The sequence below is a fragment of the Callorhinus ursinus genome, unplaced genomic scaffold (assembly GCF_003265705.2).
Source record: "Callorhinus ursinus isolate GAN/ISIS: 27379988/994484 unplaced genomic scaffold, GSC_fseal_2.0 scaffold26, whole genome shotgun sequence".
Taxonomy (NCBI): Eukaryota; Metazoa; Chordata; class Mammalia; order Carnivora; family Otariidae; genus Callorhinus; species Callorhinus ursinus.
The window spans coordinates 781,401-808,755 of record NW_027397088.1 but is presented as its reverse complement, the minus strand read 5'-3'; the positions used below and the strand labels follow the sequence as shown (position 1 = coordinate 808,755).

At 40.8% G+C, this 27,355-nt stretch overlaps 1 protein-coding gene across 8 annotated transcripts in view; it reads right to left on the bottom strand.

Annotated features, from left to right (window-relative positions):
• The window catches only part of DUSP22 (dual specificity phosphatase 22), a 90,135-nt gene that overhangs the window by 23,887 nt on the left and 38,893 nt on the right, over positions 1-27,355 (bottom strand). For 3 of the 8 annotated variants that reach the window (XM_025890981.2, XM_025890985.2, XM_025890983.2), the window contains exons 3-4: positions 22,472-22,554; positions 1,705-1,754 (exon numbers count right to left, since the gene is read on the bottom strand). In XM_025890981.2, the coding sequence (XP_025746766.1) occupies positions 1,705-1,754; positions 22,472-22,554 (133 nt within the window). Of the gene's footprint in view, positions 1-1,704; positions 1,755-4,984; positions 5,121-22,471; positions 22,555-25,937; positions 26,073-27,355 lie in introns of those variants that run through there. The other 5 variants (XM_025890984.2, XM_073877506.1, XM_073877507.1 and 2 more) reach the window with 4 other exon arrangements.

Below are 27,355 nucleotides of genomic sequence, written 5' to 3'. Positions count from 1 at the left end.
CAACCACTTCTGTTTCTTTACACGACTAGTAACCAAGGAAGTTCTCTGCTGCTTCTTCTCCTCCTGGACCCAGGCTACTACTGTTTTCCTAGTGATCCTAGTAAAATCTTTCCTCCACCATCCTCAATCTTAAAGATTGACTTTTTCTGTGAAATACAGAGAGTCAGTGTGAAAACAGGCCTTGCATAGAACATGTCTGTCCCTGCTTCCAATCACCCTTCCTGGTATAACTCTCTACCACCTGTCCCCTATCCTACACTCCACCACACAATCTTCCCCACATCAGTCCATCTGACTCTAGCCCCATTTTTTTTTCAAACAGGTAGATCTCTCAAAATTATTGCATAATCTGTGATTTCACTGCTCTCCAGCAATGAAATATCAAGATAGGCTGATGTTCCAGTATTCCATGGGACGAAGATAGTAAACTTAAAATTACATGGTGTGTCATTCCAATATGTAGGATTTGTAGGCAGTAGAGCTTAAGAATCATGAAGGATGAATCCTAATAGGTCTACAGACTCCGAAATTTACAAACACCACCATAGCTTACAACTTTCCTAATAAAATGCAGTAACGTATAATTCTAGCAGGGTTGTTATGTCTGACATGCAATGTAAGCACTAGGCCAGCCTGAGAAGCAGAGGCTGGTGTCTACTGGATGCACTGAATGGCTCAGTACTTTCTGCTCCAGCCTCTCAGCCCGCAAGGTTCAAATCCACGCTTCAGTAAAACTTTACTCCATTTCGTGGTCTTTCTCGGTCACTGCTGGACACCAAACAGTGTGAATGTTAAAGCTGCGACTGCTGTGGGTCTCCAAAGCCCCGTCCCCCATTCTGCCGAAGCCTAACCCCTAACCTAACTCCATACAATTGCTGTGTTCTGGAAATGGTAACAATTATGAATTTCTCTTTATAAGGATATCAATGATGTATTCAGCTGTGAGGAAATAGAGGCCTGAACTTTCCTAAGCCAGAAAGACCTATTCATTCAACTCAAAACAGGTTTTAGAAGTATGCTGTCCTGTTTTGTGGCCACTAGCCATGTGCAGCTGCTGAGCACTTAAAAGGAAACTGGTCCAAACTGAGATGTGCTGTAAGTACAAAAAAAACTACAGATTTTGTAGGATGAAAAACTACAGATTTTGTAGTATGAAAAAAAAAAGGATGTAAAAAAAATCTCAATTTTGTTTTATATTGGGCACATGTTGAAATGACAGTATTTTGGATATACTGGGTTAAATAAAGCATTATTAAATTATTGTCACCGATTCCTTTTTTACTCTTTTTAATTTGGCTCCTAGAAAATTTAAAATTACCTTCATGGCTTACATTTGTGGTCCATATTCTATTTCTACTGGACAGTGCTATCTTAGACAAAACCCATTAGCTTCTTTAAATCTTTGGGAAGCAAAACCCATTTGCTTCCAGAGAGAGGATAAACATGCTAAAAGTTTGGTTTGAGGCATCCTTTTTAAAAATGAGGCTCTTCTTGTAGACATCCCATCAGTCAGTGTTGTATAGTTGAAGGACTGGCAAACAAACAGCATGCCTCCAGCTACAGTTCTGCCTAACTTGGCCGCACAGACCTCTGTGCTTGGCATCCCATGGCTCTGATGACTTCATGGCCCTTTAGTTATTTGACTTTACTGCCCTTTGTACATTTTTAATATCTCCAAAAAATATAGGAAAAAAAACAACTTACAGGTTCTGAGATGGTGAATCTGCTGCTGGAATGCACAGGTATTTAACCCCCTGTAGAATAAAAATAGTAAAATAAAATAAAATTAAAATAAAGTAAAAAGATGATACTTAGTGGAGAAAACTAGTTAAAGGAACTATTTACTCAGGTCAAAAAATAAAAAGTAAAAAGGAGAAGTTTTTCACTCATCTTTTGTTGCCAAGGAACCAGGGAAAAACTCTTTAATTAAGGTTCCTGGTTATTTTCGTGACCACACATACAAATATTCATGCTCTGGCTTGCAAACAGCTTGTAGGTTTAGATACGGTTTATCAAAAAAGTGAAATAATTGAGTGCTTCCCAGTAAGGGTCAACAAGTTTCCAAAACTATCATTTCCAATGCTTGTTTACACATTCAACATTTTTAAAAATCTATTTCACTTAAGATCCTGAGTGGCCAAAAAGGAAGCACTAAAAACCTTAACATGATGACTAAAAATTACAACATTATATTACAGAGTTTTCTATATCAAATTTTAGTAATTGAAAAATCATAATTTCCCTGATGTATTAAGAGGAACTTTACACATTCAAAATATTTTGATTTATTTTGCTTGCTTTTCAAAAGAGTAAAAGTTTGTAGACCAAACTGTTACATTTTTTAAAAAGAATGGCCCAATTTGAAAAAAAAAAAGTTCATATAGGTCTCCATAAAAATCTATAAAAAAATGTCTGTGTAAATTCATGCTGTAAAAACTCAGGCTAAATTTAATTTTTATTATAAACCTGGTTGTTTTGGGACACCTGGGTGGCTCAGTCAGTTAAGTGTCTGATTTCTCAGGTCATGGTCTCAGGGTCCTCAGATTGAGCCCTGCCTTGGGCTCCCTGCTCAGCAGGGAGTCTACTTGTCTCTCTGCCCCTCCCCCTGCTTGTGCTCTATCTCTCGCAAATAAATACATTAATTAGTTAATTAAATCTTTAAAAAAAAACTGGTTGTTTCTTCTTCAGAGGGATTTAAAGTACAGTTCCAAAGGTCTTCAATGTCATGTAAAAATAGAAAATCTAGAAATCTCAGCAACCTTTGCAAAAGAATATGGTTCTGTGAGGACTTAGATGAACCATTTTTAAACCCCTCCTCCTTTGATAGCCTAATCTCACAGGATCTTGCCACCATGTCATGGATAATAAAGCAGGGGAAGAAACACATCAACACTGAAAAAATAACCACCTAAGAGGGTAAATGAAGGAGAAATATATAGACTACCACAAGTCCCTCAGCAAATAGTCATAAAACGTCTGCTAGGATTATTTGAATTTTTTGCAGTTGATCATTAAAATTTTATTGTTAATTCATATCATGAGGCTTTTCTATGTTGTATTTACTAATGTACTCTTGTAAGTAACATCTAAATTTGTGGCTGCCCCAAACCCTTCTAGACCTCCACATTTTGATACTTCCCGACATTGTGAATCCTACTTTTCCAATACAGAATCCATGTAACCTATATTTTTCAACCTCCTTTGCTATTAGGGTGTAGACTCAGGACCTGGTTTCATCATATGACACACCTACTTGAGGTGGATTTGGAAACTGGACACGGGACGAGTCAGATGGGTAAAGAGCACCTGCTTGGCAGGTGCAGGTGGCAGTAGAAGCAGGTGGTTCTGGGGGCAGACGTGGCAGCAGATCTCACCAGTTGTGTGATGTGGTCTAAGTATTGTTCCTTTAACTTCAGCTGAAAGCCTGTTTCTCCAGCTCTTCTGAGGAGACCATAAGCTCTCAGCTATCTCTTAACAAGCACCTTCCTGCTTAAACCAGTTTAGAGTGCAATCAGCTGTCTGTCACTAAGACCCAAGAGATGAAATTCCCCTCCCTGCCTCCTAGTATTATGAGAGGTCAGAAAAAAAAAATTCCTGCTAAATTCATATACACATATATTTTTTTTCCAGCTCTGAGTCAATCATTACATCTTCCAACAAAGGCTCTTGAAGAAGATGAGTTTTACCACTGCTTCTCCATGTGAGAATACTTCACATGAGACCAAACAGGCTTGAACATGTTGAGGGTAAAGTTTAGGGATGGGCCAGAAGATGTTTCTCCCTCATTTAACCTTCACTTTGTCATCCCTGATTGCCTCCTCTCTCTGTCCTCATTTCTTCCTGGACAGTGGGCACTGTGCTCTGCTGGAAATATCAAGGCACTTGTCTGAAATTCTAAAGCACCTCCAAACCCAGAGAGGTATTAAAGCAGTGATTTAAAAGGAAGGAAAATGGAAAAGGAAATGATACTGTGAAAATAAGTAATTTCACTACTTCCCTCCATCAAGGCCAAGCAAGCTTATTGGCATAGATACACATACTGATCATTTCATAAATTCGTCATTGGAATGATTCATTTACTTTTTTCTTTTACTCTTAAGTGAGAGTTGGCCATGGATCAGGCCCAGAAGTTTATGAAATTCTTTCCTCCCACACACTTCCTCCAACCTCTTTCAGACCAATCCTTCCAGAAGGATGGGGAGGATTCTAAGGTTTCCACCTTCCCTTCCACTGTGACTATCAGCCTGGGCAACTTCAATCAGTCAAGGATGCTGAGGTGGATCCCCTCTAACATAGGATAAAAATGCTTGCCTGTCACACATGCTGACTGACAGCCATTTAATCCTCACGGGATCTAAAATCAGCCCAGCCCATATGATGGGAGGAAAGAAAAAAAAAATGAAGGAAAGGAAGAAAATGGACAGAAGGGCAGGCCAAATAGCTCCTAGCTTATTAAGAGCATTCGCCATAAATGCCAACGGCAGTGTGACTGGAAAGCATTTCATTTCCTTCAGGTGTTCCCTGAGTGGGGTCCCATTCCCCTTTTTGGTGCCTGATGGGAAAAAGAAAAGGCTGCTGGCCCCATAAGGCAGGAGCAAGATGCAGGAAGACAGCAACAGGTATCCCTCCCTCCATGCCCACAGATGATGAGGAGGCCACCACTTTCAGCCATGCTGGGCCCCTCACCCTCACTAGCTGGGATGGGCATGCGGCAGCTATAGCTTCCCATCTGTGAAGCTTCTAAGGAGGAACAAAGTAGCTCTCAGCCACAAGTTTGGGGATCCCCTACTGTTAAGGAAGGACAGAGAAAACATAAAACATAAGATCATGTTCTCTCAAAAGTAGAACAATAACCATAACCTTCCTTAGCACATAGTAACTAAATATCTGTTGAACAAGGTGAAAACCAATTTAACATGAAGATCATGACGATCACACTACAGGAATAGTACGAGGGAAGAAAAATACCATAAAGTGCCCATACCTGGGGACCATAAAAATAAGAGAGCTGAACTTTTAGCCGTGACATAGGAAGGGCACACTGCATGCACATGCTCCAGACACCAGTCTCCTGACTGCCCACACCAATGGGACTGGGTTAAGAATCAGTTCACCGTGATCTACAATAAGAAGGGAACAAACTATGCAAATACAGTAAAGAAAGGAGTCAAAACTGTCAAAAAGGTTCAGCTGCTCACCGCCCAAGAATATCTATTTATCTTGGCTTAGTCATTAACAAAGCATGAAAAGTATCTCTCTTGGAGGCCACAGACAGCAGAACATAAAGTACCTGAAAAAAGTCTTCAGATGCCTGCACATGTGTACAATTCATGGCAGTTAATTACTAATTCAGAAAGCAGCAAGAGTGAGGACAGCATTAAGGACCTCAATGCTACAAGCTGGAGAGACTTAAAATTATCCTAGTATTAATGGATTCCCCCCCAAAAAACCATTCTTTAATATTGAGGTTTGTAGAGACAGAGGTACAGGGCAGGATGTGTTAAGCTAAATTATGGAAAAAATGGCAAACGAAGTAAAAAAGTAACAAATATCTTACTCTAGAACAAAATTCTAGAACAATCTGAAAAATTCATAAGTAATAGGAAATAACAGAGGGGAGGTGGGGATGGGGATGGGTGAAATAGGTGAAGGGGATTAAAAGTGCATTTATCATGATGAGCACTGGGTAATGTACAGAATCCCTGAATCACTATATTGTACACCAAAACTAATATAACACTATATGTTAACTATATTGGAATTAAAAAAAAAATAACAGCAATGTTTCTATTCCTATAGCATTTGCTATGTGATATTTACTCCTACATATTACCTCTAAAACTAAAAAAAATAAATAAAATGAAAATTATCTTCTTTGAAATAAAATTATTACATAGGTAAAAATTTAATACTTTCCATGATGTTCCAAAACAGTGATTGGTGGAAAGCCAATTAATATTAAACTTCTGTGGGGCTAGTGTCAAGTTGCAGATTTTCAATTTAGGCAGCTGGCCCAAGAATACAAAAACCAGTTAAGGGAAAGGGGCTCAGTCTATGCTTTAAGACTGTGTTGATTTCTAGGAGGGACAAAGAAAGAGCAGGAAATTTCTTTTGACTACATGGCATTTTGAATGGCCTAATACATCCTGAGAATGCTATTAATATTGATAAAGTGGGGACCAGACAGAGGAAAAAGGCAAAGAATTAAGAAAAAGCCTCATATTTACACTGACCACATATACACTGAATATTCATAATAACAAGCAACACATCAATTAGTATTACACTGTGGAAAAACATTAGGAAAATACAGAAAAGAAGTTAGACTTCAATGGGATCATCCCAAGAAAGTTTCTGGGATGAAGTTTTTGTGTTGGGTTTTGGAAGAGACAACAGACATCAAATTGAGAAGAAAGTTTAGAAAGTATTCCAGAGATTCTTCTTGAACAAAGTTTAAGGCTTTCTAAGTCCATATTCTCAAAAGTTCTAATATTTTTCTGTTTTCTGTTTCAACAAGCACAGTAACCACCAAAAGTAAGGTTTTTGCCTTTCTTTGGGGCTGAAACTAAAGATTACACTTAAAACGATACATAGGCAAGTACTTGAAAAGCAGGGGCAAGATTCTGATTTCAGGACTAGTAAAGAGATCAAACTCTCGCTTGTTTCAAGTACAATTTCTAAAATTCACTGTTCTTTTCTTTCTGAAACATAAGAGGCTTCCGAAGAACCTAGGTGACATTCTACTTTTCTAAAGAAAAGAAAGATCAAGCCCTTCAGAATCTGTTTTCTCTCTCTCAGGAAAGCTAATAAAACCAGTTACAGAATGTATTTTCTACAAGGGGTTATTCACAACCTAAGAGGTGACATTAAGTAGGAGATGGAGTTCACTAAGAGGCCAGAATCAGGAAATCCATGCGATGGAAAAATCATTTTAGCTGCTAATAAAAACGACCTGATCTTGGATCTTGGTTTCTCACCTTATCCCAACCAAATACCAATACCAATATGGGTGTACAAAGGAGGAGCCCTCTGAAAGAGATGACATTTTTTGACAATCACATTTACAAGGTATCAGGGTGGTACACTGAATTGGACTCTGCAATTCCTACACACGGAACTCTATTAACACTGATCATCTAAAGCCCATTAATGAATTGAGCAAAGTAAGTTGGGGACCCCATTTAGACCTAATTCACCAAATTATCAAAAAATCTGACTCCAAGAAAGAAACAAAATTTAAAAAGAATTAAGTTTAGACTGTCCCACACTTGATCAGAAGCGAGACCACAGTTTATACACCACTACAAAAAACAGAAGTCTCTCCCACTTGAGACAAATCACTTTGTACTTTATGATTGTAGTAAAATATACATAACATAAAATTTGCCACTTTAACCATTTTTAAGTATGCAGTTCAGTGGCATCATGTATGTTCACATTCTTATCACCACCATTCATCTCTAGAACTTTTTCTAGTTTCCAAATGTAAACTCTGTACCCATTAAACACTAACTCCCATTAACCCTGGTAACCCCCAATTCTACTTTCTGTCTCTATGAATTTGACTACTTCTGCACTTTCATATAAACCTAGAGGCAGGTAACCTGAAAAAATTAGTCTCACCACACTCCTGAAGGTCATAGACCCAAGAGATGGCAATTGCTGACTTGAAATTGCTTTCAGATGTACATGCAAGGTTTGACAGCCTTACTCTGCTTTGAAAGTCACCTCTTCATGGAGTTGTCTTACTCCAGAGAATGCATAGGAAGATCTCCACCTAGGTTGTGTACATGGATGCCAAACCTAAGACCTGGCCCATGGATTTTGATCATTATTTCTCCTCAATTTAAGAACTTTCACATAGCCAATAACACTTTTTAAAGGGAAAAAGTAGAATATGAAGGTATATCTGCAGAAGGATTACATCTGGAAAAACTTATGTACGTCTGTGAACTAAGAACTAGAAGTAAACATAAAAAAAACAAAAACAGGGCACCTGGGGGGCTCAATCAGTTAAGCGTGTGCCTTTCAGCTCAGGTCATGATCCTGGGGCCCTGGGATTGAGTCCTGCGCCAGGCTCCCTCTCCAGGGGGAGTCTGCTTCTCCTTCTGCCCCTCCTCCCACCCGTTCTCTTAATCACTCTCTCTCTCTCTCTCAAATAAATAAATAAAATCTAAAAAACAAAAACAAAAAAACAGGTAAGGTTTAGGGGGTGAGATTCTTGACCATCTCCCTTTTTGTTTGTACCATAACAGAAATCTCATAGGAATACTGTAGAAAATCACCACAGAAGATAAATACAGTCCTTTGGCTGTGCTACATAATATATGTTTTGAGTCTAGGCTATAAACCGAAGATGCATTTTCTTCAGGCACCCATTTGCCACTGATTCTTCCTGCACCAGCTAAATTTAGGAAACACTACTACAAATAACAATTTCCAAGAACTCTGTGGTACTTGATGGGGTGGGGAGGGGTGGGAAGGTCGGAGTGGAGAGACAAGATTTAGCCTTTGGTTTGATTTTGTGAGAAAAAAATGCAAATGAGAAACCTCCAACACCTGTTGGCTTCTTTCAGGTTAGTCAAAAAACGACATACATTTGACTTGTCAGATCAACAGATGAGGACCCAAATGCTTATTTTTGCTCAAGCTATTTCAATGAAAGGCTAAAGTGGGCACAGTCAGCACATTGAATTTCCTTGAGCCCACATGGGTGGGTTATGGGAAGGTGGTGAGGGAGATTCACACCAGCTCCAACTCACCACTGAAAGCCTCTTCTGTGATTTCAGTTGTGTCCGAGGACCTCTGATATATTCAGTGTGACTCATGAAAATAGGGCCCGTTCCAGCAATCTCTCCAAACCAAGTAATTCTACAATATTACTCAATGAATGTTAATGATAGATGACCATACCAAACAAGTACCATGATTGAAAACTGATGCTTGGAAATCAGGAGAAATCAGCAACAGATACTTCGGGACCATTCTACAGCTACCATGTGTAAAAGATACAAAGGTAAATTTGCCTCAGCTGCTAAAACATATTCAGTGGCTCCCACCTGTCTTCAAAGTAGAGCTCCTCTTCCACTCTTCCAAATCCTTCAGTACTGTCTACAACTTACCTCCTAAGCTCACCTCCCCCAACTCACCATACTCCAGGTACCTGGGCAGCCTGAGAATCTCTCCAAATGTTCTGTACTTTCCTGCCCACTCCTCCCCAGAGTTCCTTCTTCTCCCCAGTGTTTGTTTGTTTCCCCTCTGGAATACCCTTCTGTTTCAGGACTCCTCCCAGGGGCACTTCCTTAGTGGAACCACCCCTGATGTAACCCACCAGCCCTGTGCACAGAGCCTTCCCTGACATCATCTCCCTCCGCCTCAGGCTGGCTCCGGCTCCATTCTAAATGCCCTGACACCACACCACATGGCTGGCACACAGACTCCTGGAAGATGCCAACAGAGTTGGCAAAAAGGCCCCTGTTTATTGGGACACAGTCACACCTGTTCATCTATGTATTGTCTACAGCTCCTTTCGTACTACAGGAGAGAGTAGTGTATGTTACAGGAAACTTAGGGCCCACAAAGCTCAAAATATTTACTATCTGTCCCTTGATAAAAAAAAAAAAAAGAAAAAGAAAAAAGTGTGCTGAGCCCAGTCTAGACAGTGACATTTCAGAGTCATTTTGATGGCTTCAGGTCTGTTTTGCATATCACACGTTTCTTCTACATTTAAATGATATCTGATAGAGCACACCACCTTCTTAGAATCGCAGTATTCTAAATCATTAGTTGTGCTCAGTTCTCTTCCTTACTGCAAAAGAAAGGGACAGAGCAATTTTCCTCGAATATAGGACATTTTTAACAAAGAAATTAGATGGAATATGTGAAACACACTAAGTGCAGCTGGAAGGTGCTCAATAATGGAAAAGGCAAGTTTGCCAGTCATCTCCCCCTTGATGGCATCCTTGGGTTGGGAGCAATACGGCATCGCACAGACCAGGCTGCCGAATGCAGACAGCAGATGACTCACGAGAAGGAGTGGAGAGAGCCACACTCACGCTTATTTGTCTTCCAGACCTGGATGAGCACACCTGCCTGAGTCATCCTCACCTTTTCAGCAAGAAGGTGACTATTTCCCTTCTTAAATGCATCTCCCTACTCAGGAACACAGTATTGTTTCGAACATCATTTGTCTCCTCTTTTGCAGATTACTAAGCAAATGAGTTCTCAGACTCTCTCACTTACGATAGAATGATAAATTCACCGAAAGGTGAGTTATCAACTTTGTAGATTGCCCCCTGTCTTCAGTCTTGGATGTAATCTGCAGCTTGGAAAAGGCTAAGAAGTTTTTTCTAAAGAGCATTCATAATCCCTCGGGCCTAATATCACCTCCTCTACGTGGGATCGGACCTAGAAATGGTTTCAAGAATGAAACAAACACTGACCCAGAGCAGGGTTCTGCCCTGGAGAACTGGCTAGTTGTACATGGGTAGGGCTAATGCTTATGACATGCAAAGGCTACACATGGTAAGATCAGCACATGAGCCACAGAAGAAGGGCCATGTTGCTCAGAGCAGTGAGAATGAGCCATGGGCTGCGAGGGTAGAGAAGAGTGGAGCAGAGAACAGTAACTCTCCCATTTCTCCTGAACATAAGCACCTATAATGCAGGTAAACGTGGATTATTAGAGATGGCATTAAATTTCTATGTTTCATGGTACATTCATGTACAAAAGGGGTGTCCTAGTTCCCAAACATAATGGGGGGGTGCATTTCCTTGCATATTAAGGATTGGCTGGTCAACATTCCATGGCCTGCCTCTGAAAGGGCAACACTTCACCAAATCTTCCCTCCCCCACTGCTGCCATTGAAAGCAATTTGATGGTCTATTTTTATTTTGACAGCTGCATCCTCTTGCACTGGGCACAGAAGGAAGTCCCAGGCCACCTTCGTTAGAGCCCGTGTAGGACTCACAAGGAGTGAGTGAGCACTGGCTACCAAGGAGGCCAGAGGTCCCTCCCTCACTGGGGTCAGCAGGACCTCAAGATGACTGGTTGAGACTATTCAACCACAATGCCACCACGCATACAGGAGCAACGTCGGCAAGAGAGGTTTCCATGAGAAAAGGTGGCTAGCCTCAGTTTAAAGGAACATTAAAAAAAAAAAATACTAGGAAATGTTATTCTGACTTTGTTAGCTACGAGATCATTTTTGTTCTTTAGGGCATAGTATTGGAACATTCTATAATGCAGTTTAAATTAATCATTTACAGTAGATTTGGAATTGACTTCTGCTTGGGTGCTATGGGGCTGGTCTCCTTGACAAGGTATTTCATTAAATAGGGAAAGTCATTTTGGACTAGTTCCACCATTGCTAAGCCCCAACTGGCTTTAAAAACCAGTACACTCTGAAATGATCTCTATACTACTGTGCCTAGGAATAGTTTCCATGACCAGAAGGCTCAATTCAAGGTCTGGGCTCAGCTCTGTTTGTCTGAGATACCTTCTCCATGATCACAGAATATCAGAAAAACTATCTCTTTGAAACCATTTAAAGGATAAAAGGACAACCCAAAGGCAGCTTTCCCACATGTTCTTTCCCTTCTTTGGCAGCTGGCTGTGCTTCTCACCAAGGGAATCTTACAGATTGTCTCCCTTTCATTGGGGAAAAATCTGAGAAGCAAACAAGCATGTGTGTATTGGCCCTCCAGAGAAGGAAGCTCTAATTCAGGTTTTAGGTGCATCTACTTCTTTTCCCTCACCAGTGCCGTACACAGGTATGGCTTGACCAGCTCAAACTTTCACCATGCATTTCATTTGTCTTCCCATTAGAAAAGCGGGTAAGAGCTAGTTGAAGATGTCGCTGCTCAGTACTGAATGTTGAAACTCAACATCTGTACTAACTGCGGTGATAACTGAAAGAAGAAATAATTTCTCAATTCAAACCCAGGGTCTGACAGCATCCTCTGCCCCAGCACACACACAGAGGTCTGCAAAACATCTCAGGAGTCAGACCACAGAGAGGGGGGCCCTTCCAAGAGCAGGATGGGCCTGACTCAGCCAGCCCTGAAATGATGATACTAGCGAGGTGCTGCTGCTTTACTCTCGGCCTTTTAAAGTCAGTTTGGATCACTTCCCTTGCAGCTGTGGCGGGCACAAGGTCCACCTGCAGTGCCTACCAGCGAAGAATTATTAGGAGCACCTGAAAATGGCAAATTTGCTTAGACCAGTCTTCAGTAAACCAAGCTACATTTAAATCATTCTTTTTCTTATGGCTAAAAACAACAGCACCTACAGAACCATTATACCCTGCTTTGGGTCTTAACCAACCAACCAACCACTTTTAACTTCTCATTCCAACTCTGACTGCAGACCCAAAGGCCCTTCACCCAAGAAGTCTGAAACCTGTTCAGTCTCCTTGGGCTAGATGTCCTCTGCCATGACCACCATGATGCTTAGGTTCCTCGACGGTCTGCCAGCCACACGCTGTGTTGTCCTAACCTGGAACCAGAAACATATTTCCCTCAGGATGCTCACTTTGGTTGTTTCTTCCAAACTAAGCTGCTCTTCCCTTTTAAACTCCTTAGCAAAACTGGATCCCTATTAAAGTTTTCCAGATTTTGCTCCTATGTCACTTACTCTCCTCCTTCTAGTGCTCATAGCACCCAGCACAGTCATGCCTAAGAGCTTCTTGTTAAGGGCCGATGGCCAAAGAACTGCAGAAGTGCATTATATCTGCACCAGAGCTTCTTCTCTCCAACCCCTCTGTGCCCTGGGGTGCCCCTAAAGGGATTTCTGTGCCTGTCTCTTCTAAACACTGGGGCCCATCTTACTTCTCTTTGTATTTTATCCCCAATCCTTGCTACAAGGTAAGTAAACATCTGCTGAATCTGAAGGAATAACTCCTAATTTAGCCAAAAGGAGAACTGAATATGGCCCCACCCTTACCCCCACCATGTTGACCACCTTCTCCACTCTATAATCAGCCGACTTCCACACATCTTCTATGGCTCCAGGGCTTATTTCCCCCTTCCTGACCAGCCCGGAAGGACTGCTCCTAGCCAAGACATATCTCCCCACTGAACCAAACCATACTAGTCCTGCAAAGCTGCCTAAACACCCCTCTTTACAAATTCTTCCCCAAATTTCCCAGTCCATGAGCGTGAAAATCTTGTATAAATAGAGCTTCTACCCTGTGCTTCAGCATTTATGGGCATTTTACGTAGTTGTATCAATGCATACTATCACTCCAGCTGAAGGACAGATGGGAGACCATGTGCTACATGCTTTTCCTGAGATATTGGTTTGGAGATACCGGGAGATCTTGCCACTGGTATATTTCCCATTGAGGAAAAGGAGGGATGCAAACAAGGCAAGCCCACTTCAGAAACACAGCACTCAGCACACAATGTGCTCAGTACTTGATCACACAGGGGAGTCAGGGCAAGATGGACAAGACGGGGCACTCAGCAGGAAATGTTAAAAAAAAAAAACAAAAAACCTGGGACTTGACTGAGAGAAAAGTTTAGCAGGAGTGTTTTGTAAAAGTCTTCAGTTATGTGGCGAGGCTGGTTAGTAAGCTTGAATACTAAAGAGAAGGTCCACACCTGAAAAGCAGGGTGTTCTAGAATGCCAGAGAAAAGAAAGGTTAACATAGGTCTCATTCATTTAGAAACAAAAAGCACTGTTTCCTCCCTAGAATCAATGAAGTACTAGAATATTTCAAGTCCATTTTAGTCCATTCATGCTGGAATTCTGGTTTTAGAACTCCATTTGCAAATGAGCTTGTCACAGAAGGGTCAGCAGCCAGATGGAGCTGTCTAATGCACTTGACTGCCCACACACACGGAACTCAAGATACAGCTTGATTCAAGAAAGAACAATTACTAGACAGTTTTCGATACCTACCATAATCATTTCTATTTGAGTCATTTCTATTTAAGTCTGGGGTTGGCTTCAAACAAATTTACCTCAATACATGAAAGCTGCTGCAAGCCTTTGGTATGGTAGGTACCATTGACACTTGGGTGGCATCAAAGAGACTTTCTTAGAGAGGTGAAAACAACTGGGGTTCATTGAAAACAACTGTCAATCTGAAAACAATGGTCAAACAATGATTTGTTTTTAAAGGCCCTGGACCTCGAGAGTGTGATGTTTTTTACAATGTCAATATAATAACTAAAATCATCCACAATGGATACAATGGCCAATCCAAAGAGGAAATCTTGCCCAATGCTTCAAGCTGCATCACTAGGGAATCTATGAATCTTGAGGAAGGACATAAACTCATTTAAGTGAAACAATCAAGTAGAAGATAACTGATATTGAAAATAAAAGCTATACAGTTGAAAGGTTTGTCTTGGGCTATCTTCTCCCTTCTAAGATTAAGATGATTAAAATGAATGGTTTATACCCCTGATCATGGACGACAAGGATGCAGCATGTCTAATGTCAAACATGCACATATGAATACACAGGGAACACTGTTACCACAGAACCCATTCTGGCCAAACCTGAACATCCAAATGGAATCTACTAATCATTACTACAGACACCAAGAGTATGATCACCCACCTGCCTACCTTCCTTCCCTACCTCTCTTCATTCAAAGAGAAATTATGAAGATACTCCCATTGTGAAAAATAAATAAAAATAAAGACAAAAGTGAAACTCATCCTTCCTACCCACTTCTCCCAACCTATTCCACTTTACCATTCTGAGGAATCTAGTATGGTCCTTCTAGACCCTTATCTGTGCATTTACATGCATATATATGTACCTACAGAAATATATAACTAATATTTAGCTTTACATAAATGGGGTCATATTGTGGATATTATTCTACAACTTGCTTCTTTTGCAGATTGGTTAGCCCGGTGATGGGTATTAAGGAGGGCACATACTGCAGGGAGCACTGGGTGTTATATGAAAACAATGGATCGTGGATCACCACATCAAAAACTAATGATATATTGTATCGTGACTAACATAACATAATAAAATTTAAAAAAAAAGAATTAATGTTTCCCTGTGCATACATACATACCTTCCTCTTCTTTTTGAATTGCTGCAGAGTATTTCTTAATATGGATGTATCCTAATTGAGCACTACCCTTCTGCTGAATGTGTGGGTTGGCTCCAATTTTTTGCCATTACAAACAGAGTTGTAGTGAACATTGTTTCCCATACCTCTGTGGGTGCAAGATGAAATGTGTGGCTTTCATCAATTATCTATCCTCCTAGGGGAAATATGCTATGGGAAATGTGGCCTATAGCTCCTGTGACTTGAAGGTCATGAGCAGGGTGGGCACTTGTGTCCCGAGAGCTGAGGACTGACACGGGCACCAGAGCTGGGGGTGACAGCATGCAAGTCTGCCTGTGTGGCTGCCAAAGGAGGACCACAGGCAATAAGCATCTTCCTCCTGAGCCAGAACAAAAGCCCCTGTACCTTGAATGTTCTCTCGGCTTTTCGTGATCTGGCTACGAGCTCCTTGAAATCTGAAACAATGCCTCAACCATTTCTGCCTGCACTTCAAGCATGCTGCCTTGGCTGTGGCAAACCTTTCAACTGATCATTCACTGTGTTTTAGATGTACTTTCCTCCTTGTAGGACCAAGCTTCTAATGCAAACCAAAGGTAGCTGAAGGATCCTTAAGAAATCAATCAGAAAGTCACAGAAGTGTCACAGGGGATTCTTGGTTATAACTCAGCAAGAGATAATTCTGAACTAGAGTCCGCAAGAGCTCCATATGACAGTACATCCATATTTGCTAACACTTACTGACAAGTGAGGAACAGAACAAACAACCCACATAAATGAGGCTGCATTTCATTAACCAGATCCTCCGGCTTCACTTACTACTCATGGCTAATAAATCATTCTTGGTGCAGCTCTTCTCTCAATGAGCCACAAATGACCAAAGACATGATTTCTCACTTTGGAATGGAGCTGAAAATGCATGTGGCTCTCAGTTCATCAGTAAGCATCTGCAGAGGGGCCCCTGTGTGCAGACCCAGGCTGAAATCCCGAAGTGGCACCTGCCTGCAGTGGGCCTGACGCCAGCTGAGGAGCTTGGACACAGGCAGTGAAGAGCTGGTTCATCAAAGAGTGGTTAACTAGCCATTCAATAGACTATAGAAGCTGTCAGAGTGCATACAATTCACAACCCAGTTAAGATTACAAACTACACATATTATAGAGAAAAGGGAAGAAGTCCTGAGGTTGGAGGGCACTGGGAGTGTCCTTCTCAGAAGGAGAGCAAGGGCCGAGCTGTGAGGAAGGGTAGGGCTTGGGCAGGCAAGAGGGTGGAAGAAAAAAAACACATAGAAGCATAGTTTGTTAAACTTTAAATGCCACTTAAGACCTTGGTTCTAGTTTGCTTTACACTTGGAAAACCAGCTAAACTTCTGAAGTAGTGAAATGGGGTGGGTCACCAGACAGACATAATAGCAGATGACCAAGGTCTGTCAGGGGGCCTCTCAGTCTGCCAGCACCACTGCCCAAGTAGACTGAACATCCCACCTTGGTGAGAGTTTTCTAATAAGTGGGTAATGAAGACAGCAGTACCAGCATGCAGATAACAATAAGTATTAGAACCAGAAGACATGCCCAACTATAAACAAAACTAACAAAATTAAATTGGGAGCCTGGGCACCTCAAAAAAATGTCTTTAGCGTTAAAGGAAATATAAAACAGAACCACCAGGAATAAGTGCCTTCTATGACTTTTCTTTGGGAAAAAAAAAAAAAAAAACTTCGGCGGTTCAAAGTATAAAAGTCCCAACTTAAAATGGAAAGAATACATATCCAAGCTGAACTCAAGCTCAAAAACCTACCTGGTATACACACAATACCCTGGTTTGAATATATGCATATAAACTACTGTTTTTCTATTTAATCCTAAAATACACATCATTTAAAAATTAAAACTATTTGGAGAATTAGTCCAGTGAAGGAATAAGAATACTTTTTAAAGCATTTTTGTTGATAGCAAAAAATAGTTTTGTTTCCTGCAGGTGCTCTGGTTAAATACACAGAATGAAAAATGAAACAAACTCTGAAAATTTTACATTAGAAAGATAGAGTTCTGTTTCTTTTTTCAGGGGAAGGGAGAAATCTTTCATTGCTCAATATTACTTCCTCAGCACCTATAAACAATATGGGGTTCCTGATATGAAAAGGCCCGTCTTTGTGACAGGAGTTTTCACCACCCTACATATCTGGAGCAATCAGTAGGCACTGAAGACACAAGTCACAAATAAGGAAACACCCCAGCAAAAGCAACCAAGTCCTAAACATAGAAACAGACAAAGGCTTTTCTCCCCTTTAATATTTTAATTATGGGTCTGGACTTAATTCCTATTTGAAATTAATAAATGTGGCAATTAATTTTTTTCCCCTGGCCCTGCCACGTGTCGGAGGTGATGTGAGCACGTCACCAGGTCTGATTCCGCTATGAAGGAACCAGGACAATGCCATCTGCCTTGCTGGGCTCTGAGTTTTTGGAGGATTGAAAGTGATTGGTGTGGCTGTCACGGGGGCAGAGCTCTACCAGAAGTCAGGTCTTGGCACTACCAGCTTCCTCCTGGCTGGACTGCCACTGACCAGATTTTTCAAATTCCCAGTCACTTCCAAAAACCCCATCAAATGCCTCCAGATTCATGTGGCAGAGGGACCTTGTTCTCTGAGCTTCCACAGCCTCTGTTCCTACTTGACTCCTAGCACTGAGGGCCTATCCTGAGCCAGAACTCTTCCTTCACTGGACTTAATTATTAGTAGTATTTATAAAATATCCATAACATATATCTTGTTTATACTCTAAGGGCTTCATTGGGGCAAATACTGGGATTGCTTCACTTCTGTTATCTCCACCACCTGTCCCAGGGCCTGGCATGTAGCAGGAGCTCAACCAATCAATCAACCAGTCACTCCCTGTCTTCAAAGGGATAAACTGTCTGGACAAGAGACTCAACAGTGTGAGGATGGCATTCACAGCAAACAAAACAAAACAAAAATTTTGCTAATTAATAGTGATGAAGAATAAAATTCTGTGCAGGTGATAGTACGGGAAAACAGGAACTTTCATACACTGCCAATAAGGGCACAAATGGTATAACCCTTTCCAAAGCCGATGTTGCAATACCTACTTGCAGACTCACAAGCATCAGTCATGCAAGGAGAGGACCAAGACAGTAAGGCACTCTGGGGAAATCTCTGGCCTGGGAAAGAAGACCCAGGTTCCTTCCAAGCTACCCGGACCAACTATGGAATTGTGGGCAAGTCCATTTATGTCTCGGAACTTCAGCTTCTTTGTCTACACAGTGATAGAATCAAGGTAAGTGATCCCTGGGACTCTGTTTGGCTGGGATGTCTATGTCAAACACAGAGCAGTAGGAAAGGCCATCAGAGCTCTTCAGAATCTTAGATATTAGTTTAGGGCTGACTCAAGTGAATATAAAGGCCCCCAAGTTTCTACTGTTTCTAAGAATCTTCACTTTGGAAGATCTACTCCTCAGATACTCTTCTGGAGAAACAGGAATTGGGGCTTTGGACCTCCTTCTCTTGGCTTACCACCTTGCCCCATGATTCAAAGGATAAACAAATCTTGTCTCATCCACCAAGGAAGCACCAAATATCACCTGGCTTCACTAGATGACCAGAGGCGAGATGAGGCCCCACCACTGCAAAGGCCTGAGAACAGTACCTTTAATTCTTGCATTTCTTTCTGCCTATAGGGTTGCTAGAAAGGGTACAAAACCCTGCTAACACTATGTTGAGAGACCTGTCTGAAAAGTATCCAAATAGTAGAGAATCACATCTAATCTAACTGAAGTCAACCAAGTCACAAGTTCCTTAAAAGTCCCTCCCAAAGTAAAATCAATAAATGCATAATAACTAAAGATGTATTCAGCATATCCATGAGGCCTTTCATGGCAAGTGCACTTTATAGCATTGTCATTGATCAGGTGTTACGATAGGTTACAAGTCATTATGACCACAGAGGATGCAACAGGTACAAAAACTGTGCAATCTTCCATTCTACAAATACTAGGTTCTCACAACAATCTATACTAAGGCAGCCTCATTTGGTAATAAGATCAGGTTTGGCACCCCTTCCCTTAAGTTGCCTTAGCTTACTAGTTATATAAGTATCCCTCTGAACAAGTGCTCACCCCAGAGGCTCACCCTGGACTTTGAGGGATAGCAGACCCCTTTCCTGAATCCCTAATCTGAATGTCCATGACTGTATTCAGCAGAATATAGTCCCATGGGATGTTAATAGGTAATGTGTTACATAAGGAGGCACACACAAACTGGTTCCCTGTTTAGAAAGATTGATAAATGTGTGTCTTCAATGCAGAACTTGAAAGCTTTTATTCTGTCAATAAATCTGTGAATCTTCTGGAGGAGCTTATGGTGTGCTAAATTCCCTGAACTTCTTTATTTTTTTGAAAAGCATCACATCCCAGGCACACTGTTCAACAGTCTATCCTTTTAGAATCTTCATGAAGCCCTTGACCTATGACCTCTGTTCTAGAAACTACATTGCATAATATAACCCCTCTCTCATTTAGCCTCCATCACAATAAAAGCATACCTAATGATTATGAAAGTGTTGGATACTTGATGCTAAACACCCAGTGCTTTTAAACCCATTCAGATATTTGTTGGAAATGAACCAAAGAAGTACCTACAGTGTAGTGACCAATATATAGTTACATGGCAGCAGGGCTTGAAGAACTCCTGCATGGAATCAGTAGCACTGAAACCCTTCAATTTTAAACAATAACAACCTTGCCGCTCCCAGCCCAGCCCCAGACTAGTGCTGCCCAGAGTAAGTTAGGGGCCATTCAATAAACATGTGTGGAGCTTTGAAGATCTCGGAACATGAAGGAGGTCCCAGCGTCCCTTAGCCTTCCACCTTTTATTAGGGCCCCTTATCAGGGTGGGGTTCAGCTAATGCAGTTGCTTGGCTCTGCACATATTCTGCCCTCTCACCTTCATCCCTGATCTACCTCCCCCTAATGATCAAGGCCAGCATAACACAGAGCTGCTGAAGAATAAAATCCATCCTTCAATTCCCTCCAACTCCAAACATTTTCCCTGACTCATCTCAGGCTGGGAGAGATCGTGACTTCTGGAACTGAATTTAAAATTTAAGACAGAGGGCACCTGGGTGGCTCAGTCCATTAAGCGTCTGCCTTCAATTCGGGTCATGGTCCCAGAGTCCTGGGATCGATCCCCACGTAGTCCTGGGATCAAGCCCCACGTCAGGCTCCCTGCTCAGCAGGGAGCCTGCTTCTCCCCCTCCCTCCACTGCTTCCCCTGCTGTGCTCTCTCCCTCTCTCTATCTCAAATAAATAAATAAAATCCTAAAAAAAGAAATTAAGACAGAAGAGTGCCTTTATGCATAGGCAGAGGGTTAAACAAAGTTCTGAAACTTCTGGGACCCTGGCAAACCTCCTCTATCCCAGTAACTTAATGTGAGCGCATGAGTTCAAATAACTTTTGGTATCTGAGTTTTCCCCACTTGTGCAATCAGAGAGGTACTGTTTTAATTTTTTTATAAGAATGTATCCATGAATTATTTGTGAACTCAAAAATGAACAAAATAAGAGGGGTGACATTAAGCTAAATTATGCTATAAAATGATGGTCTAACTCTTAATGAATATGAAATCAAAGAAAAGTACTTATTATCAAGCTGAGGTAATAACAGCATTCAAAGACTAAAACAGGATGCCACTAAGTAAAAGCTGTCTCTGAAGAAAAGGCACAGAATTTCACCTTTTTTTTTTCAAGGCAGAATTTGTCCTTATAGACTGAAATATGAGGGGATAAAAAAGAATACTGATGAGGGAAACGCAGTTTTCCTACAGAGCTAAGGTTTTTACACCAACAGTGTCTCTTTTTACAGGGTTACAGTCCCACCTACTTTACTTTCTAGCCCTTTGTTTCCCACATGTAACCTGGACACAAATAAAGACTAGAGCTCTTTTAATTTTCTAACACATGAAGGTCTTGCATCTAAACAGAAGTTACAATGTGAACAGATTTAAGGGCCATGTTCATACATGGCAATGTATTCCATTAAATGAAACATAAAGTAGTGAGGCAGGCCTGGAGGGTGAGGGTGGGAAGGACATCTATGTAATTTATTAAAATAAAGGAAACCTCAAGCCTCATCTTGTGATTTAAAGAGGAAGTCAATCATGACCAGTTTGCATTTAACTTATTATCTTGGCCATAGCGTGGCTATATTTTAAATATACTATTGTTGATGGATGAAGAAACGGAGTAGCCATTTTCAAAGGAACTGTTAATCTCCAAAAAAATGATGTGCTGTTGTTATTGTTTCCAGCAAAATCAGGTTGTAACACAAATTATAACACCTTAAAAAAAAAAAAAAAAAACAGCCAAAACAACAGAAGGAAGTATGAGTTCACAGATCTGGAGAAGTGAACTGAGGTTTCTTCACCACCTATGGTTCTCTGGTACTATAACATTTAATAGACTCCCTTATTATTCCATGTCCTCATTTCTTTTACACTAACTGAAAGCCAGCAGCTCTAATGGCTAAGGAAAATAGATAAATTTAAAATAAAAAGTATATTACCTGCTCTTGCATAATATGAATTTAAATGAAAACAGCTTGAACTAGGATTATTTCTTCCAGAACGAGTTACCCCTCCCCCTCCAATACCCCACCCTAAGACAGAAGAACACATATGCATCACAACCACACATGTATTTTTTTTTTCTTAAAAAAGGTAACTTGGGCTCTGTTGAGGCTAATAAACAGAAATAGATTTTACTCCTGGCCAACAGCTCAAACCGTCCATTAGCGTAAAATTTAAGATGCGAAGATGTTTTTGGAATTAGTGTACAGGCAGACACACCCTGTTTACTCGAAAACCTAAACCTTAGCAATAGCTTCTACACAGATAAGTCTCTGTATCAGAAGCCCTGGAAATCTCCAGTGACAATTTATCTTCCATGGTCTTTTGTCTTTAAATGTATATGGTAGATAACCGAGCTTAAATGGAAAAAAAAAAAATCAAGAAATGAGCATCCTGAATTCCTTTGGATTCTAAAACCAAGGATAATATTGAAGGGAATGCAAATGAGTTTTAAATGTCCTTAAAATCTAGAAGTAAATGTAGCAACAGCTTATTCTTTGGCACTGAGTCAAGAAAGCCAAGGAAGCCGAGCTAGCAATGTAGCAGGAAAATAATCAGAGAAAGAATACACTCTTCTGCCATGCCACAGACTGGGCATAGACACAAATATGGCCTCGAAACAAAATTAATACGGCTACAGGTGCACAACATTAAGAGGGGCACACTGGGGTCAGAGAGAATGTGGTTGCCTTCATTAATGTCCTATGCACTCATACATACAAATATATACATATATACATATACACACCTACATACATATATGCAGATAAAGACCCATGCACATAGCTTTCCCTTACCTCCAACAGAGGCCTGGCACTATCATGGACAGACAGAATGTGTGTCACCTTGTTCTTGCTCAATTGCTCTGCATCTCTGGCATCTGTCATAGAAGAAAGAAGATGACCATTTTATTCTTCTCTGCAAGTGAATTATTTGTAAAGTTTAGCCAGGAAAAAATACAAAATGCCTTGCATATTTCCTTCTTGAAACTTCATAATTCACCATACCCAGAATAAATCTAGACCTAGGGAATTTAGGACTATTGCTTTAATGTATTTTGCAGATAACTAAATTTATTTCTGATTGCCAGATTTTTTTGATACAAAGTGGTCACCTAAAACTTGAAATGTATTTAGATTAATAAACACTGTAATCACGATTGTTGCTGTTTAAAGAAAGTGAACCTATGAGCTCATTTTGTAGTTGCCATTTGTTATTAACGATTAATAATCTAAGTTAAAATCACATACAAAAGACCCACTTACTATGTACCCTGGTGTCAAAGGCAGGGATGGGTTTAAACACAGATTAGACAGTGGTTTATAACATCTACAATTCACTTCAGGGCAAAAGTAAAAATGGAACATTTTCTGGAAATCCCAAACAGAATAAGTTATCAGTGAGCTAATTATCTGCATATGAAACTAAGGAGACACAAAAATTTACATTCCCTTCTAATGCTCCTACCTAATGCTGCATAAGAAAGACTGAATAAATATCAAGTTGAAACCCTTCTGCTAATCTATAAAACAGGGGTCCAGCAAGAAAAGGCTTCCCACATGCCCATGTCCTGAGCTGGGACAAGCTTTTTTAAATGATACAGGGTAAAATGGACTGAGTCAAATATTTACTTAACATGTTTCTAGAGAATATTAATGACATGGGAAAATGCTTAGGATATAATGTTAAGCAGGGTGTAAAAGCAGGTATCAAACTATAAATACAATGTGAACTCAATTTATAAAAACGTAATAAAGACAAACACACATACAGAGGGAAAACTACTATAGGGAATTAGCTCCAACAGTGACAATCTTGAAAAGATGGAATTACAAGTGTTTCAAAATGTTTTAAATAGTTTTTTTTGGTATAGTCAACACAAGAGGCTCTGAAAGTTTAACATGCCTACGAACTAAGTTGGGGCTTCAACTTAGTTCAAGGTCTATGGCAAGGCTGAGGAATCTGCAGGGTTTTTTTTTAAGATTTGTTTGTTTGTTTGTTTGTTTGTTTATTGGGGGGGCAAAGGAAGAGAAGCAGACTCTCTGCTTAGCACAGAGCCTAATGATGCTGGGCTAGATCTCATGACCCTAAGAGGAATCTGCAATTTTAAGAAGCCTTGATGATCATGCAGAGACTGAAAAATTTTCCTAAATGGTCTGCAATAAACATGTACCACTTTAAAGTCAGAAAAAAAGTCTTTAAAAGTAACATTAAAATGTTGGTTTTAAGACCTTCTTCGTTGCTCCAACCATCTCAAGCTTCAAATTCAGATGTGCATAGCAGCCATCTATGTCACACATACAGGACTCAATTCCAAACACCCCCCTCTGCCCCACAACTATCACAAGTTTTGGCATCAGTAAGTTTGAATTGAATAGGAACTAGAATCATTTAGGATCCCACTGGCAGCCAGCTTCCACATTTTCACCCAAAGGCAATTTTCCCAATCGCCACCAGCATGTATGTTTTAGCCCAAGTGGAGAAGCAAGATCAAGCTGGAGCTTTCAGCCCTCACAGAAGAGCATGGACGAGGCGGGGCAGCAAATGGTGGAAGGAGGAGGAGCAGCTGGTGGAGTGCTCCAAAGCAGCCTCCTGACACTCTAGGGCAGAATCTTCTGGATTCTGGTCCTGACCAAGATTTGAATTTTAAAGATTTGTTTAAATAGGGACGCCTTGGTGGCTCAGCCGGTTAAGCGTCTGCCTTCAGCTTAGGTCATGATCCCAGAGTCCTGGGATTGAGCCCCAGGTCAGGCTCTCTGCTGGGCGGGGAGCCTGCTTCTCCTTCTGTCTGCCCCTCCCCCTGCTTGTGTGTGCACTCTCTCTCTAACAAATAAATAAATAAGATCTTTTAAAAAAAAAAGATTTGTTTAAATATACTTTTTCTCTTTTACAAACAGCTTTCTTGAGATAATTTGCATACCATAAATTCACCCTTTTAAAGCGTATGATTCAACGGTTTTTAGTGTATTCAGAGTTGTTTAGTCATCACTGCAATCTAACTTTGAAACATTTTCATCACCTCATAAATACACTTTTATAACACAGATGAAAAATAAACAAAAAAAGTGGTTTGGTAATAAAAGTATACATTTTTGAATACAGAAGACCACTTAACATCACAAATGAGACAACAGACTGTAGGGCTCCAAAGAAAACAGAAGCAACTCTTGGACAATGTTCCTTTTGCTCCATGCTCCTTTCTATTTTATCATAGTGCTGCCTGTACTGAACGCCACTCTGGGATTACCCTGTCCCATAAGCACAGGCTCTAACTATTTGAGAGTACATAAAGTGCTTAATCGACATTTTTGGATGATAACATTGGACCTCTTATTCTTTAGGACTACCGGTTACTGATGGTTCTGGATGACTGCCTACAACCACGGGCACTGTGGTCATAAGCTGTGAATGCAGTTGTAAGACATGGGATTATCAGCTCATTCACATGCATGTGAACAAGCTGGAAGTTTCATACCAGCTCTCCTTGGGCACAAAATCAAAGGGGCAAAACTTAGCCCTTTGCTGCTCAAACCAGGGTCTGCCAAGCAGCAGCATGGCATTACTTGGGAGCCTAGTGGAAATGCAGACTCCCAGGCCCACTACATATCTACATGATCAGAACCCACATCTGAAAAAGAACCCCAGAAGATTGTGTGCACTGTACACATGGAGCTCTGCAGGGCCTTCAGGGAATGAGCTATGACTGGGTACCAACGGTGCCCCTTCCCCACCATGGCATTTTGATGCCATTTCTAAGCCAGAAAACAACTCACAGCCACTTGCAATCACAAATGCAACACTATCAATGTAACGCTATTAATAAACCAACAGGAAGATTACAAATTAGAATTCACATGGAAAGAAATCTAGAAGAATATACACTGGCCATGGTTATCTTGGGATGTACAGTATGGGGAAGTTTTCACTCTATTTAACATATTTTTATCACATTTGGATTTTTAAATTTTTTATTTTAACTGAAGAGCCTACATTACTTTTATAACCAGGAAAAGAAAAATTAAAAAAAAAAACACTATTCATAAAATTCAACTAAATTACATTAATAAGTAAAACAGTCAACCTTTCATTGGTAAAACAGCTAACTATGTTCTTTTTCTCTTTCTGCCAACATCTCCCCTGGCCCCTGGACTCCTGCCCAGTCTTGCTGCCTGCCTCTGCCTACTCTCCTAAGGCCTCAGGTGGCCTTCAGAAGAAGCAAATGTCATTTTTACACAGTGGGAGCAATGAAATGGAAACACCTACCTGATCTTTCTTCTTTGCTGTTGCATGTTCCCTCAGTGGAAGACCCCATCCATCACTGGTAAGACCTTGCTAAGGGAGCAAGTGGATTCCTGGAAGATACTGTCTTCAAAAGGCAAAGTGGCAGCCACATGCTTCCTTAGGAAGAGGAATTAGTGCTCTAGATCTTATATTGATACAGAAGATGTACAGGGGTAACCAGTGCTAAGATGTGGGAAATGCTAGAGTGGCCATGGGAAATAAACTAGTCCAGCAAAGTCAAGCATAATTGCCTCCAAATAAAATTAACAAAAGTATATTGGAAGAAGCACTAGAAAATAATGCCATCAATATAAGCACTCTAGAAAAACATATTTGGAAGGAAAGAACTTCTTTGGTAATGCCTTTCCAGTATCAGAGCACCTGTTACACTGATTTGTGGACTCAAAAGCATGGCCATGCAAGATGAGAGAGAGAGGAAAGAGAAGAAGCAAGGTCTCTAATTCAAAAGGACTTAATTCTCTCTGTTCTGACCTTGAACCCCAAGCCATGTTCTGAGTCACTTCCCAAACAACTTTTGCCTCCCAAGCTGAGAATCTGCTCAGTGGTAGGTAAGTGATTCTGATCTGTTTTGCTGTTATACTTAATCCCACTGTGAAAGTAATTTAATGAATCCTAGAGTTATAAATTATTGTACATAACAATAACTTCTAGAGTTATAAATTAGCTGTTAGTGTGTTCAACCTTTAAGTGAGTACATTTCCAACCTGAGATGGGGGCCAAAATGGGCAGTCCCTACGTGTTCCCTTTTTTTTTTTTTTTAGATTTTATTTATTTATTTGACAGAGAGAGACACAGCGAGAGAGGGAACACAAGCAGGGGGAGTGGGAGAGGGAGAAGCAGGCTTCCCGCAGAGCAAGGAGCCCGATGCGGGGCTCGATCCCAGGACCCTGGGATCATGACCTGGGCTGAAGGCAGACGCTTAACGACTGAGCCACCCAGGCGCCCCTACCTGTTCCCTTTTTTACCAAACATGGGCTCTGACATTTATTGGTGTCAACTTTGGACAAGTTTTTCTGTGCCTCACTTTTCTCACCTTTAATGTGGGAAAATGATAAGAGTACTACCTCAAAGGCTGCTGGAAATACTAAATGAAATAAAATGCTTACAAGAGTGCTCAACTCACATGTAGCAAATGTTATCACTGCCGTCACCATTATTATAATCATTGGGACAAGACTGATTAAGTCTCAAGGCTACAGTATGGGCTCCACTCTCCATCACCTCTGAATGTTTCCAAATACGTGCTTACATCAAAGACACCTGAATTCCAGCTCTGTTCCACCTCCTAATGCTCACCATTCACCATGCAGCTCTCACAGCAGACCACCAAAGATCAGTGTTCAGTAGTTCACCAGGTCAGCCTTATCTAAACAACTGGG